This window comes from Podarcis melisellensis (assembly GCF_964234715.1).
Source record: "Podarcis melisellensis genome assembly, chromosome: 2".
In the NCBI taxonomy this organism is placed as follows: Eukaryota; Metazoa; Chordata; class Lepidosauria; order Squamata; family Lacertidae; genus Podarcis; species Podarcis melisellensis.
In genome coordinates this window covers 77,995,014-78,012,315 of record NC_138529.1, presented here as the reverse complement: position 1 = coordinate 78,012,315, position 17,302 = coordinate 77,995,014, and the positions used below count along the sequence as shown (strand labels likewise).

Below are 17,302 nucleotides of genomic sequence, written 5' to 3'. Positions count from 1 at the left end.
GAGCTCTGGAAGATGAGGGCATGTTGATCTTCTCACAAAATCGTGACATGTGAAATTGACAGTTCAGAAGCAAATACACACACACACACAGTCTTGCAGGCTAAAACCACTTCAACATTCAAAGGCTAGATTTATAACATAGAAAGGGTTTGGTAAAACCCTCTAGTTTCATACTCCAGGACACATTTCTCTAACTGACATGAGGCAGCCATAAATATTCAGACACAAAGGTAGGCAGCTTTCCCTTTTCATGCTCATGTCAGCTGAACTGCAGGTATAAAAACAAGGCTGTTTTGCAGGAATCCCAGGTAACAAAAGTTGAAGGGCTTAAATTTGGTACAAAGAATTAATTTAATAGAAACCTGTACAATGCAAAGTTATATTTCAGGGCCTGCAGTGTTTCATAAGAAATAAATATGCAGATACCCTCTGTACCTTCTCTGGAATGGTAGCTGTATTTGTTTATTTTGCTGCAGCAGACTCATAATGGTTTAGTAGCACCTTGAAGACTCTCTCATTTTGTTATGGTATAACCTTTTTTTTGTAGACTCAAAAGAATGCATTTGTGGCACAAGACCCTTTGTCAATTTCATCTGTATCACCTGTAGCACATGCATTCTGGAAGATTCCAATGACACTGAGGGATACAGGTCAAAGGGGACTGAATGGGATAGAAAAGCTGAAGACTATAGCCCAGGTGGCACAACTTGGCAACTAATTATATGTGAGGAACAAATGAGATAAAATAATAATAGATCAAGCCATGGCTGTGTGGTTGATATAACCACGTGAATGGTAAGCTTTATTGGATGTATGGAGAGTGAACAAGGAGAAGAAGTCTTGGTAGGAAAGATGAACAGTTTGGTCTTGGACATATTAAGATGTCCATGAAACACTCAAGTGACTATTTCAGGCAGACTTGAAGGGGAAATGGTCCAAGTACAGCTGGGACTCACCAGTATACATACAGGAGTATTGAAAGCTGTTCTAATTTCATGAAACCCAAGGAGAGAAGGGGGAGAAGCACACAGCCCATAATACCAAGTGATCCCAACAGAGACGGGAGAGCTTTCCCCCAATAGAAAAGTTGAATAAACAGTCAGACAGGTAGGAGGAAAAGGAGTTAAGAATGAAGTCTTGAAAAATTAAGGCACAGAGGCAAGCAGGAGGTCATCCTCCCCCTGAAAGAGCATATTTGTAGTCTGGTCATGCCCCCAGCTCTGTCACTGGAGGCCCAGGAGACCTCAGTGTCTAGGAGTGCCTTTTACCTGCTTTGGTTGACAAGACAGCTATGGGCATTTCTGAGCTGTGGAAGCCTAACAATTGTCATCCATGTACTGGTAAGCTCCAGACTGGATTACTGCAATATTCTGTATGTGGGGCTGTCTTTGAGCTGATCTGGAAGCTGCAAAAATGTTGCAGCTTGATTGCTCACTGCTCACTTGACTTAGGCCACTGCTGATGGAACTGCACTGGCTGCCAATTAGCTGCTGGGTTCTGTTCAAGGTGCTGGTATTGGAGTATAAAACCCAATCAGCTTGGTACCAGGATGCATAAAATATAGTCTAGCCCTCTGCATACCCAGCTGATCACTGCATTCTGCAGGAAAGGGCATCTTGGAGATACAGTGGTACCTCGGGTTACAGACACTTCAGGTTACAGACACTTCAGGTTACAGACTCCGCTAACCCAGAAATAGTACCTCGGGTTAAGAACTTTGTTTCAGAATGAGAACAGAAATCGCACGGTGGCGCAGCAGCAGCGGGAGACCCCATTAGCTAAAGTGGTGCTTCAGGTTAAGAACAGTTTCAGGTTAAGAACGGACCTCCAGAACAAATTAAGTTCTTAACCCGAGGTACCACTGTACTATCATAAAAGATCTGTTTCACATAATGTCCGGATCAGGTCTCCTGCCAATTGCACATCAGACAGGTGCCTCTTCTATTGCCTTTCAGCACCTGCTAAAAATGCTAGTTGTTGTTGTTGTTGTTGTTGTTGTTGTTATTACTGAATTTATATACCACCCTATAGCCAGAGGTCTCAGGGCACTTCACAGAAAAGATCAACATAAAAACCACAATATATATAATCAAAATAAAAACAAGAACCAAGCCTTCTATAGTCTTTATCCCAACTGGTATCTGTCCTGGATCTGTGTTGATTTTAAGTATGTGTTGTTTTGAATGAATTTTACATGTATAATTTTTTTTTATTAGTTCTGTATGCAATTGTTTTGATATATGGAACTGGTTCATAGGTGCCATTTCATTGCAAATTTCTTCAAGGTGCCTCATTCATCAATGGATTCATTAATAACAATAGTAATAGTAACTATAACTACCATAGGTGCCAGCTCCTGGGGGCCAAGGCTCTTTGGGTCCCCTCTATTTATTTTGAGGGTGCTGCCCTCCCCATTGTTGAGGCTGAACACAGCGTTGGGCACAGAGTGATGTCATGTCAAGTCCCCTCAATGTTCTTCTGAAGATGGCACCCCTGGTAGAGACCTTTAAGTATGGCAATAAGTAGATAATCTGAGATCTTAGCAAGGGCAATGTTGATGGCGAGAAGATGGTAGAAAAGTAGAGTGGAGTTGGAATCATGAGTTGGGAGCACAGTCGAGAGGACATGTGGAAGGGCTAGATGAGGATAGCAGGAGAGTCATCTCACCAAGAGATACTGGGCAGAAGAAGAAAAGGCATGACCATTCAAACCTATGCATGTGTACTTGGAAGCAAGTCCCAGACTCCACTGTTAATGAAGCTACCTACAAGAGTAGATGCTTCAAAAGATAATATCCATGCTGTTGAAACTATAGAGAGGAATTAAATGAACATGATTGGCTCCTAGTACTACCAGTCTTAAGGAGAAGCTGCTTGTTTCTTAGGTATTTGTGCTTACATTGAATACTTAGTGCAGTCAGATGCCACACCTTCCCAAATTAAAAATAAAACCCTATGTTGCCTCATGTGATTCCAAAACGACAGTTTTTAATATTTGTTGTTGTTATTTGTTTCTGATTGTTTTTACTGTGTGATTTGATAGGTGGCATGTATATAGGGTTGCATCCTATGAACTCATAATCAGACTGGTGTAAGTTCACTGATTTCACTAGATCTACTCTGTGTATGACATGGTAGGATTACAACCCTTAGTATGTAGGATTCTACCATTCTTTTCAAAGGACAGAATCTATCTGTCCCTAATCGGAGTCAAGCATACATTCTACTTTGTCAGTTTGCTCTGAAGGTATCACCTGATGCTTCTAATGGAGCTTCTATCATTTAATTTTCATCTGATTATTTTCATCTAAGAGTTTACATGGATTAAGGACATTCTTCTATAGTTAGATAACAAATAATAATAATAATAATAATAATAATAATAATAATAATAATAATAATAAATTTTATTTATATCCCGCCCTCCCCAGCCGAAGCCGGGCTCAGGGCGGCTAACAACACCAAAATAGTGCGACATTATAAAAACATTATAAAAATTAATTAAAATCAAGATTGATGGCAGCCATAAAGTTTTGTAAAGGTTGCCAGAGGAGGGAGTCAGGCTGCGCCCTAACCAAAGGCCTGGCGGAACAGCTCTGTCTTGCAGGCCCTACGGAAAGATGTCAAGTCCTGCAGGGCCCTTGTCTCTTGTGACAGAGCATTCCACCAGGTTGGAGCCGCAGCCGAAAAGGCCCTGGCTCTAGTTGAGGCCAGCCTAACCTCTCTGTGGCCTGGGACCTTCAAGGTGTTTTTGTTTGAAGACCGTAGGTTCCTCTGTGGGGCATACCAGGAGAGGCGGTCCCGTAGGTACGAGGGTCCTAGGCCGTATAGGGCTTTGAAGGTTAAAACCAGCACCTTAAACCTGATCCTGTACTCCACCGGGAGCCAGTGCAGCTGGTATAGCACCGGATGAATGTGATCTCGCAGCGAAGACCCCGTAAGGAGTCTCGCTGCGGCATTCTGCACCCGCTGGAGTTTTTGGGTCAGTCTCAAGGGCAGCCCCACGTAGAGCGAGTTACAATAATCCAGTCTGGAGGTGACCGTCGCGTGGATCACAGTAGCTAGGTCAGGGCGAGAGAGGTAAGGAGCCAACTGCTTAGCTTGGCGGAGATGAAAAAATGCCGCCTTTGTAATAGCTGCAATCTGCGCCTCCATGGAGAGGGAGGTATCGAAGATTACACCCAAACTCTTAACGGACGGTGCTGGCACTAATTGCACCCCCGCAAGAGATGGGAGCTGCCCCCTCAGTCCCATATCATCCCGTCCCAGCCAAAGGACCTCTGTCTTCGAAGGATTTAACTTCAACCGGCTCCCACGCAACCATCCAGCCACAGCTTCCAAGCATCTGATCAGTGTGTCTGGGGCCGAGTCAGGATGGCCATCCATCAACAGATAGAGTTGGGTGTCATCAGCATACTGACGGCAGCCCAGCCCAAAACTCCTGACAAGCTGGGCGAGGGGGCGCATAAAGATGTTAAAAAGCATCGGGGAGAGAATCGCACCCTGAGGCACTCCACACACCAAGGAGTGGCGCGATGACAATTCCCCCCCAAGCGCCACCCTCTGTCCCCGACCAGAGAGAAACGAGCGCAGCCATTGAAGGACTGTGCCCTGGATCCCCACGTCGGCAAGGCGGTGGTCCAGAAGTTCATGATCGACCATGTCAAAAGCTGCTGACAAATCTAGAAGAATCAGCAGCCCCGACCCGCCTCGATCCAGCTGTCTACGAAGATCATCTGTTAGGGCAACCAGAGCCGTCTCGGTCCCATGGCCAGCGCGGAAGCCGGACTGGAATGGATCCAGAGCCGATGTTTCATCCAGAAACCCACCAAGCTGTTCAGCAACCGCTCTCTCAATCACCTTACCCAGGAACGGAAGATTCGAAACCGGGCGGTAATTGGATAGATCTAAAGGATCTAATGATGTTTTCTTTAAGAGCGGGCGCACCACTGCCTCCTTCAGTTCCCCTGGGAATGTCCCCGTGCCAAGGGACAAATTGATGATATCCCCCAGGAGGGCCCGCACCTCGTCTGGACACGCTCTAATCAGCCAAGACGGGCACGGGTCAAGAGGACAGGTGGTGGGCTTTCCAGCTCGGAGGAGTCTGTCCACATCGGCTGGGGATATCCGGTCGAAGTGGTCCAATACTGGACCCGAGGACAGTCGAGGGGCCTCCAGTTCCTTTATTGTATCCAAATTGGCAGGGAGGTCATGGCGGAGCGACAAGACCTTCTCCGCAAAAAAGCTCGCAAATGCCTCACAGCTGTGTGTCAATTTGTTATTTAAATTTGGCTGTCCTTCGAGGGACGTTAAAGACCGAATTATACTAAATAATTGCGCCGGGCGAGAGCTAGCGGATGCAATGGAGGCCGAGAAGTAGGACTTCTTAGTGGCCTTCACAGCCATCTCGTAGGTTTTCATAAAAACCCTATAAGATGTTCTTGAAGCTCCGTCACGGGCACGCCGCCATACTCGCTCTAGCCGTCTGAGGTCCCGCTTCATTTTCCGGAGCTCCTCGGTAAACCAGGGAGCCCGGTTTCTGCGGGGTCGCAGAGGGCGCTTAGGTGCGATCTCATTGATGGCTGCCAGGAGATGGGTATTCCAGCCCTCAACAAGCTCAGTCAATGAGTCGCCAGGGGGAGAAAGGTCCCGCAAGGCTTGACGGAATCTATCAGGATCCATCAGCCTCTGCGGGCGAGCCCAAATCGGCTCGCCACCTAAGCAGGGTGGGGGTGGAACGTCAATCCTGGCTTTCAGAGCGTAGTGATCAGACCATGGCACCTTCATTGAAGGAAGCATGATCACATCTATACCAGCGCCAAAGATCAAATCCAGCGTGTGGCCTGCTTGATGTGTGGGGCCCGAAACAAACTGGGAGAGCCCTAGTGTCGCCATGGAAGACACCAGGTCCAGAGCCTGTGAGGAGGGAGTGGCATCAGCATGGATGTTGAAGTCCCCCAATACCAATAGGTTAGGGAACTCCAAGGCCCAGCCGGCCACCGCCTCCAGCAGGCCTGGCAGGGTGGCTGCTGGTGCGCTAGGTGGCCGGTACACCAGCCAGACAGCCAAGCTCACCTCGGAGCCCCACACTAGGCCAACACATTCAATGCCGGGGATCGATGGCGATGGTAGAGCCCTGAAAGAACAATCTTCCCGGATTAATAATGCCACCCCTCCCCCCCGGCCCACAGTCCGCGACTGGTGGAGGATGGAGAAACCTGGGGGCGCCATCTCTCGTAAAGTAACAGTATCCCCTTCGCGCACCCAGGTCTCCGTCACACAAGCCAGGTCGACCTCCTGCGAGATGAAGAAATCTCGCAGGGTGGCGGTTTTGTTGCCTATAGACCTGGCATTGCACAACACCAGTGACGGAGGTGAGTAATCTTTGCTCACCCTACCCTCGTCTCTCGGGATGGGGCGCAGATTGGAAGGGGTACGAGCATATCCGTATCTCGATCCCCTTCGCCTATGACATCTGCCCCCACCGCCATACCTCCCTCGCCCCTCCACATACAGAATAAATGCTGCTATACTTTTGCTATAGTATACTTTTGCTTCAGAAATAAAGTCATGTCATGATTGCAGGAAGCCACAATTACACATATGCTACTATTGCTTGTGCTGTTTTCAGCTGCGATTCAGAAGTCAAATGATTCTTGCATTAGTCTTCAGTTTCAGCCCCTCAATAGCGCTTCATCATCACAAGCATTAGAACTGGCTTATCCCAATTTTGCTAGAGAGCTTAAGATGTTTGGCCTACTTATCTCTGAAGTACTATTACTTCCACTTCAATGTTTTCTAATGATGTCGGAGAGTCAAATATTCCGCTGGGTGGGACATAATTAGCTGAGAAGCCATGTCTTGCCAAATGCAAGGTGGTTCTTTGGTTTGGAATTCAGAAGTAATAGAAAACAAAAGTGAGGGAGAAGATTTTATTCCTAAACAGCAAGCAGTATATATACATACGGGGCATGCACTTCTATCTGCCACTTGGAAGCCCTCAAAGACAAAGTGACAAAGTGACTCCTCCAGGTAGCTTTAGATTGCACGGCCCTGGTGTGTATATATTGTTTGCTGTTTAGGAATAAAATTTACAGTGATACTTTGAGTTACAAACGCTTCAGGTTACAAACTCCGCTAACCTGGAAAAGTTACCTCGAGTTGAGCACTTTGCCCCAGGATGAGAATGGAAATCATGTGCTGGTGGCGCAGAGGCAGCAAGAGGCCCCATTAGTGAAAGCATGCCTCTAGTTAAGAACAGTTCCAGGTTAAGAACGGACCTCCAGAACGAATTAAGTTCGTAACTAGAGATACCACTATATATTGCTTCTGAATTCCAAACAAAAGAACCACCTTGCATTTGGCAAGACAAGCTGCTCGCATCTTTTGTGGTGGGATGTGGGAAGGACAGGATATAATAAACAGGATTTACCATCAAACACATTTTGATGTTTGTCCAATGCTACGAATAAGTTAAGGTCACAGCCCATGTAAGTGGTAAAATCTTGAGCTTCTAAACTGTAATCTGCAAAGTCTGCAAGACATCCTGCTAAAATGAAATATGCTGATTCAAATTCATACATTCGGAGCTGTTTAAATTATAAATTATTCTCATGACAAAGGAGCCCCTTGGAAAGTTTACTGTTACTAAAGTACTATAGAACTCTTATGTTTACATGCAGTTATATAAATGATAAAAAACTACAACTAAACATTAAAAAAGGATAGTATACAATTCTATTAATACATATCCTGCAGCTAAGTGGCCATGATGGTACCTATTAACTGAATTTGTTGATGTCATCCTTGAATCCATTATGCTGCTAGCTATTTGTGGCATATGATAAGGAAGTAGATGTTTTCAGTAGAAGAACCGCTAAGAGACAAGCATTAATATATAGATCACTTGTGGTGAGTGATTCTGCTGAGAATAAAGTGCCTGAGTCTTTCTTTTTGGTTTGGTGCTTCTTTTAAACAGAAACATCGGAAATATGCTTGTTCTACAAATCACAATGTACAAGTACCAGAGATTTGGGATTGTATCTTGAAGTAGCTATGAAGATTTACTTATCTAAGGTCAGAGTTTGAAAAGAATTTCAAGTACCAACCATAGCACATTTGTGCCAAAACATTTTAGGTCCTTAAAATTTGCAATAACTTAGAATGGGGAAGATAGCTTGCTCAGCCATAAAGGCCATGCATCAGAAATGGCAAGAGAGTTGGACTTAGGCCTGCCATACGTCTGGATTTTCCTGGACAATCCTGGGATTTCAAAGGTGGATTTGATGCCTGGGGGGGGGGGAATTTTTGAAATGTGGTGCTTTGTCCTGGATCTTAGGCAAGTCAATTGAAAATTCCTTAAAAAAAGACTCAATAATTCCTATAAAAAGCTCAACCACTTCTGGGGTGTCCTGGTTTTAACTTTTTGAAATATGGCAACCCTGGCTGGACTAAACTGTATATCTTGGCTGCATGTAAATATCCAATGTTAGTCATATTCAGAGGAGAGCCATTGAAATCAAATGACTTAACTATTGCTTTCACTGGAGCTACTCTGAGAATGTCTTAGTTGGATATCAATCCACAATTTGAATCCATTTTGTGTATTAGCCAGGTTTCATATTAATACTGATAAACACCTCACCATAATATTCTTATTCAGAAGTTACTGTCTTAGAAGTTGGAAAAAAAGTTATTTATCTAGTGACATCAAATCTGCATCACCTTACAGCGTGCATCACCCTGACACGAGAGGCTTCAAAGCCAGCACAGAACTCCCTGGGGCTGATGGGAGCTGTGGTCTAAAACAGCTGGAAGGCACTATTATGGTGGAGGCCAGACACAGTTCTAAATGTAAATTGAGAGCACTATATTTTAGAAGCATCCTCTTCCATTTAAAACATCAAAGTGCTCCATAATCTTGGCAAGGTCCTTGAGGGAGATAAGTTGGAAGCCATGATCCAAACTGTGAAATGTTTGTCAGTATCTTATAGTACCTGAAGCAGGAATTCAGAGACGTTTGATTTACAGTACTCCAGTGCATGTTTATGTATCACACAATTTGGTGGAATCCCTGCGTTTGACTAACAAGGGCTATTTATGATGATTTCTTATCACAATACATACTTTCACTAAAATTCACAATTGTTTTGACTGTGTGCGCATGCTTGAACTGGGTAACTCACACACATGGGCTGTGGGTCCCAGGGTAAGTCCAGCCTAGCCAGTGCTCCATTTCATATACTGCTGTAAGATCAACTGGTGTGCTTCCTCCACAGCTTCTCTGTAAGGTGGGATGGGTGATGGGAGAGCAATATGGCAACTGGGCTATGGCTGCTGTGGTATTACACACCCAGATCCCTGTGCAGCTCCTTCACACCCAGGGCTGTCTTACCCATAGGGGCTAGGGGTGCCAGGCCAAGAGTCCAGGGCCGAGATTTGGAGTCCAGGGATTGGGAAGAGCCGAAAACTGCTGCCAAGCGGAGCAGAGCATGTCAGCTCTTCTGCTGAGGGCGAGCGAGGCGTTGATGCAGCCAGCTGGCTCCGCCCTCCTGCGCGCCTGGGATTGGCGGGCCTTTGAGAGACCCGCCCAGCGCATGCTGCTCACACAAGGCACCCGGCTGCGATTAGTCCCCGCTGCCTTGGGCTCAACTGCTGTTGCGCTGGGCTCTGCTTGCCCACCCCCACAGGCGCCCGGCCCCAGCCTTGCTCTGCTGCTGCCGCCGCCTCGGCCTCCTCTGTTGTTGTTGAGGTGGCCAGCCAGGCCAGCTCTGCTGTGCTCGCCTCGCCAGCCCGCCCTAAAAAAGCTCTGGGCAACCTGGGGTGTGTGTGTGCGCCAGGTGGATCTTTACACCCTGGCACCACATATACTTAAGACAGCCCAGTTCACACTAACTGGCTCAGGCCACTATACCTGCATAGCGCAAGCCACAGGAGCAAAAAGAAAGCTTATGCTGTTGGTCCTGCTCCAGCCTCAGTTTACCAGGTTATAGCCCCTGACCTATCCTGGATACTGCCCAGATACTAGCATTTTTGAAACCCAAAGTTGGCTGTCCTTAAATTTTTACCCCAAATGACTTCAGGGACCCTTGGCTGAAGAATATACTCTCCTAGTCTATATTTTGGTATAGCAGCCCATGGCTCCAATCTGGTCCTGGAACGTCTCCAAGGTTAAAACAAAGAAAATAATAACACCCACAACCCCAAATATACTGTACACCAAGCTTTACTGTGGTGAACTCACTCAAGAAATCCTTGGGACCTGTAGTTTTGTGAGATCCCCAGGGTTCAAACAAATACAATTCCCAGACTAGTTTGGCTGTGAAAACTAGATTTTCGTTTTGGGTGCTGAAACACATTTTTAACTTAACACACTTCTGTCATGTTAGTGATCGCTGCCAAAGCCTTCATAATCACTATGACAGGATGAAGCACAGAGGCCATTTAATAACTCCGCTTCATTATTTAAAATTCAGCTTGGATTATTTTCACGGAAGGTTTGTCCTAGACCTGCCTAGTGCACACCTGTGTGGCGTAGAAGTCTGCGCCCTTCACAACCAGCACTTGGCAAATAGCACGCAAGTGGTGATCCACACTCTGGATTTCTGTGGGATGAACTTCATCACCATGACCAATGTTAAGTCAAGACCATCAAGGTTTCCTGAATACACATAGCACAGCACTTGCGTTGGCCATGTGTTGGCCTGATCTGAAGCTGTGTGCTTGGGTTTTTGAAAGCCATGGTGAACTCAAGGTTGCACTCTGATACAGCAGTCTTACCTGCATCATTAAGCACTGATTGATTTGCTTTGGGTTTGGTAACTTTACCTTTATGGACATGGCAAAATGCACTGCCTTCACTACAGCATGTGTATTGATTCTGTTGGGAGTGCCTGAACATCAACAAAAGACCAGGACTTTGAAATGTCAAGAAATGCTTATGCCTTGCATATTTACAGCTTGTCTAATAATAACCTTGAAGAATTTCCACTGCATGGACTTCCACAGTTTCTTCCACCCTCTTCCACCCCCACCCCACCCCCTACCCTGTTCTTCCAATTGTTCTATCCTTTACTGAGAAATGTATCCTAATTTCAGGTAGCAGAGAAGCAGCATTCACCTACGCCATCATTGCTGCTGGAGTAGCGCATGCAATCACTGCTGCCTGCACCCAGGGGAACCTGAGCGACTGCGGCTGCGACAAGGAAAAACAGGGACAGTACCACAAAGACGAAGGATGGAAATGGGGAGGCTGCTCTGCAGACATCCGATACGGAATAGGATTCGCCAAAGTGTTTGTGGACGCAAGGGAGATTAAGCAGAATGCAAGGACGCTCATGAATTTGCACAACAATGAGGCGGGGCGAAAGGTAGGCACCTTTGCTCACCTCTGAATATGGCCACCTCTGGTCTACAGCAACATTTATGTGCATATGCTTTGAAGCCAATGTCACTTGCTGGTCCACAAGCTATGCAAACTTGCACTTCACAAGACCAGCAGCCAGTCAAAGGTTTACCACATCTCGATGCTTTACAGTCATAAAATAGGAAGAAAGAACAAAATGGAGCAAACTGTGTTTTAGCATTTAAAAGTTTCGAGATTGCATATGGCCACCTCATTATTTATTTGGGGGATTTGGGGTATACAAAGGTCCACCCTTGCTTTTTATAGAAAGCAAGTAGATATACAAATAAACAGAGGGAAATGATGAATGCTGTAATCTAGATTGCCTGGCAACTCCCACCATGTGGCAGCTTCTTTGGCTAGCTTTTACAGTACAGGTGTGGTAAGAACTCAATTCTTACTCTGCTTTGGTGACATTTGAATCTAGCAGATCACATAGAACCAATTAATTGCATGCTTACTTCCTGTCCTAATACTGCTTTCTTTCCTGGGGGTGAGTGAGAGACAAATCTGTTGCAGGAATCCTTCTTGGTTTACCTTTTCTAGAAGGAGTGAGTCCCATATTTTTGCAATGCCATTTGCTTGCAGAAATGTCTACCTCTGCATCATTAGAAAAAAGACAGGCAACTTGGTATGATGGGACTGAAGGGGGTTTCCTTTTTGGAGAAGTTCAGTAATCCAGGATGCCTCTCCTGAATGACCTCCAACATTTCTCCAATGAAAGTAGGCATGTCCTATTCCACAATAATAACATTTTTAAAATTATTTATACCCCACCCATCTGATGGGGTTGCCCCAGCCACTCTGGGTGGTTTCCCACATATATATGCACATGATAAAACATTAAACATTAAAAAACCTCTATATAAAGGACTACATTCAGATGTCTTCTAAAGGTTGTATAGTTATGTATCTCCTTGGTCTGGGGGTTGCATAACTCCATACCTCCGACATTTCTCTGATGAAATTAGGGATGTCCTAAGGAAAACTGGGACACTCCAGGATCAAATCAGAAACCAGGATGGCTTCTGTAAATTCAGGACTGTCCCTGGAATATAGGGACACTTGGAGGATCTGACATGGTGCCATTCATATGCTGTTGGACTATGTCTATCATCTTCCATGCTGGCTGGGACTGATGGGAATTGGAGTCCAACAACACCGGAGGACACCAAATTAGTTATCCCTTAAAAAAACAACACCACAGTCAGCATATGTTGCCTGAGCTATATTACAGCTGACAAGGAGTTGGATTTGCTGTTTACAAAATGTTTGATTTCAGAAAACAATTTTACTAATGATGGATATTGCTGCTTAACCAATTCTGTACATAATAGCTCTGATAAATCTCAGAGAGCTAAAATACTATTCAGGAAAGCCTTACCCTCATTTGACTCTTTTGTCACTGACAGTATTTACTTTGTGCTTTTTTTCTGGCCTCATCTGGAAGGGATTCAAAACTGAATGGATGAGGCTGCAGTGCAAATAGCTTTCAATCACCAATGCTGCTAATGTGTTAAAATAAAGGGTTGGGACCCTCAGTTTGCAATTCTGCAGCTACGTAGTTCAGCTACTCCTGAGTATAGGATTCAACTCCCAAAAGCTCATGAATCAAGCAGTGCTAAGATGTTTGTTTTATCAATTGCTGTTGTTGTAAATGGTCACTGTGTTATTTTGCACACATTTCAGTTTTAATGTATTTGCTACAGGACTCCCCCCCCCCCATTTCATTTCCATCTGACCTCACATCTCAGTCTCTCTGCACCCATGTGTATGTTAGAGATGCTGTGAGGACAGTGGTTAATGTGCATAACAACTGGTCATTGTGCACATACACCACATCTCATGGATCACGTACACGTAACACGCACATTTCCTGTTCAATATAACTGCTTAGTCTACAATAGGCCTTGAGTAATGTGCATATGTCAACAGGTTTTTGTACATTCTCCAGGCAAGATCCATCATCAGCAACAGGCCTTAGGGAATGTGCATCTGTTGACTGCATTTTACAGATTCACTGGGAAACATGCACATTCTCAGGCTAGTATCTGTACTTGCCCAGAAACCTCTTGTTTGTTTCTGTCTCTAGTTCAGAAGTGGGCAACCCATTGCTCCCAGGGCAAAGTCCAATCTTATGTAAATTGTAATGTCCTTCTGGCAAGTCAGTTGAGTGGCAGGAAAAATAGGATGTGGCTGCAGCTTCCATTCTTCCAGTCCCATCTCACTCTTGCAGCACCCTGTTTTGGGTTTTTCTGCAGGCTATCACAGGGATCCCACCAGTGGTACTTCCACCCAGCTGCATGTTCAGCAGGTGGAACAGGGTCTGTGCTGGCAGAGCAACACTAGTGTCCCTTTGCCCACCTCCATCCAATCCACACACAGAGATACACCCAGCACAAAGGGGGCTTGAATTATAGGCTTATTTCTGTGGCCCAAACACCATGGTCTGACCTTTGTATTCAGAGCTGATACCCCTGAAAGCTGGTTCCAAAGGCAAAATATGAATGCATTTTAAGCGTTTTCGTTTACCATATTTGTGGTTCTCCTGGTTTAAAGTAGTTTTAATAACTGCTCCTGAACATTGGATCAGGAACCTGGTTTTGAACTCTTTGAAGTGTGAAGATTCATCATAGTCTGCCTGTGTTGTTCGTTAAGCTGAAGGTTTGTTGCACCAATTAAACATAATTAAATCTAGCAATTAAACCATACTACTATATGGCACCTGGGTAATTCCCCCTGCCACCCCAATTGGCAAGAAAACAAAGCCTTAAAAATAGCGTGCAGATTTCCTTGTGTGGTTGGCACAAATTACTTAATAAAGTAAACACTGGGGATGAAGGAGATGTGCATGGTATTTCAAGCTTTGTACATTAGTGATTGTGTTCCACCTGGTTTCTGAAATATGGGAGCAAAAATATCACAGTACTCAGAATGACTTTGAATGCGATGCTGCTGGCAGTGACAGGAAGTGTTTCCCCCATCTCTGTTTCATCTGAACTATCTTCTTCTTCTTTGGCGATCACTCATAGACAAGTAAGATTGCCTTCCACGAACACAGTTTTAACAGTGAGTCAGTAATGACTGTGGAGGCCAATTCTGGATCCATACATCCTTCTGAACTATAGCTTTAGCATCTTCCACACACTCTCACCCAATGGCTGTCCCTGCATGTATGTCTCAGGGTAGGATCATGCAACAATCATATTTTGGATGACAGGACAATACATTTCAAGGCACTTGAGATCTTCAGTATCCTACCTCCACCAATGATGTCATATTCAAATCTGCAAATGCAGCTAAAATATAGTTGCAAATTGAATTTAAAAGGCCTTATATATGGTGCATACTTCAGTTTCTCTGTGAGAATGTTGATGTGCCTCCTTTTTGCTCTAGGTTTTATTCTGTGATTCGTGGAGTTTAACATATGTTTGCTGAAGAATATTTATGTAGACAAGTAGAATTTCATTTCCCAGAAATGAATGAGAAGGCTCCACATGCACTCAACCTTGGCAGTACCCAGGGCATTCAGAGTCAGAGATAATAATAGGGTAAAAAAAGAGTCACACACATATAGCATATATAGCGGAACTTTTCTTTCTATTGATAAATGTGCAGTCACTAGTGGACATAGTTAACAAGTGCATTGGCAATGCACCAGTGAAGACAATTTCACTTCTTGTCATGCTATTGTGGTGGTGGCAGTGGAGTTGTGTAAACAGACCTATTGTTGTTTCTGTTAGCTAGTGCAAGTTTTAGTGTAGCATTGTGAATCTGCAGATTAGCTGATGGGACTATTCATATAGATTCCAATTCCATTTTGGAAATGGGTCATTTCAGAGATCCTTCAATGAACTAGCTCTTCAAACAAGAAATGGGGGGTGGGGGGAGCTTCAGCTCAGGGTGTCACATTTGAATATGATGTATGCCCAACCCATTCTCATGGAAAAGTGTTCAAATCACAGAATCCATTCCAAAGGCATCATGGAGATGTAAAACATCATGGCAGAACTAGCTCTTAGGCACTCCGTATGCACCCAACAATCTGATCATGAAAGCTTTCATTTTATTGAGGGTATTATCTGAAGAGATAGGGTGTGTGGTGACTTTGGCCACCTGCCATTTCTCCAGAAGGCAAAGAAACTGTTTTGATGTGGAGATATTTTCCTGCATGCCTTGGGTAGAACTGCTGAACTGTTTGGAGTTGTTGGCAATCTATTGGTGTTGTAGTCCAACACTGGACCGGATGGTATTACTGAAGGTCTACAGAGAAGTGGAGAAATTGATAGAAGTGTTGAATGATGCTATTTCATGTGGTATAAATATATCCACACATAATTTAAGCATTTGCTAGGGGACACCTAATACGTGGAGTTGACCTCATACTTGCAAATATAATAAAAATACTCAGTATAACCTTTATTATAACCCACCGAAAGACCAATATCCTAGAACATCTACCAAATTCTTGATTATTAGACAAAACAATCTTATGTAGGCTGGCAGGATAAAGTCCACAGCAGAGGACTGGACTTGCACAGACTACAGCAGATAGTGAGGTGGACACTTTTGTTTTTATTATTATTTCCCCTTTTCCCTTGCTGGTTCTGGAGATATAGGGAGCTTTGGAGTCCGTGGAACTCTAAGGCTGGATCAGTAAATGTGGAACTTTCTGACTCCACATTGGGCAGACCTTAATCCTTGGACCTTTCCATCCAACTGTGGGCCTCCATTTCTGGCCATGGAAATGGAGATGTGCAGTATCCAACATTCTCCTAGCTGCCCTTCCCAAAAGCTTAGGATTGCTCCCTTACAACATATTTGACTTAGGACACATATGGAATTGTGTTCTACATCAACACTGATATTTGGGAGTACTTCATCAGAGTGACTCTAATATCATAAGATCCCTTTAATGCACTTTTAATGTAATTTCATAGATGCTGAGGAATGATTAGCACGCTTCAGCACAAAACCTCGTTGGAATGTAATGGGAAGCTAGGATTTACATTAAAGAGAAAGTAGCTAGTTAATTGAGTGAGGGCAGGTGGAGCATGTGAACACAAAGCTCATCACGAACACCAAAACTTTATTATAAGCAAACTCCAAGGTAGCAGAATGACTGTGGACTATATCCAGCAGCCATACTTGGAGCAGACAAACTGAAATCAATAGACTTAAGTCATGTATGTTGGTTGATTTCGGTGGATCTTCTCTGAGAAAGTTGGATATCACCTCATGATTCTCTGCTGCTCTTTGCTACGCTTTGTATTTTAAAAAATGTAATCATGTTTTTAATTAGTTGCCATTTTTCTGATTTTAAAAAATCTCTTTTATAATTTTATATAGTTTTATTATTATTATTTCCCTGATGTAACATGAATTCATTATTTTCTGTATTATTTTTTTTAAAAAATGTCACCCTCCTTGGGTTGGGGTTTTTTATGCGAACATTTAAATGGCAGTGGAGTAGAATGATGGGTGATGAAGAGGTTCTCTGCCACAAGGTGCTTGTTTGAAAGTCATGCTGTGGTTGAGAAATGTTCATGCATTAGCTTTAGCAAATTCAACTTCCTTTTTACTGAGGCCATGTGAGTGTAGCGGGGAAAGCCTGTCATTTATTAGAGAAAAACAGAAATGCATTTTCAGACGGTGTTACTGTAGAATATGATAGGGTGTAAGAAAGAGCCAATACCTTTCAAGGAACAACATTTTGGTTCTGAGTGGAAAGCAAATTATTGAATTGTGCTCCCGCTTTCTCTTTCGTGACATTGAAATTCACCGAATGGCATTTTGCATCAGCATTACATCATATTAAATATAACACCGTGTTATGAGTCATTGTTATAAATCATGACACAGGCTGCATTAGAAGGCTCCTGAAACCAAGGGCATATCA

General features: G+C 44.1%; 1 protein-coding gene across 5 annotated transcripts in view; it reads left to right on the top strand.

Moving 5' to 3' along the window:
- The window catches only part of WNT7A (Wnt family member 7A), a 56,080-nt gene that overhangs the window by 29,116 nt on the left and 9,662 nt on the right, over positions 1–17,302 (top strand). For all 5 annotated transcript variants that reach the window (XM_081898463.1, XM_081898464.1, XM_081898462.1 and 2 more), the window contains exon 3: positions 11,097–11,368. In XM_081898463.1, coding sequence (XP_081754589.1) covers positions 11,097–11,368 — 272 coding nt within the window. The remainder of the gene's footprint in view (positions 1–11,096; positions 11,369–17,302) is intronic.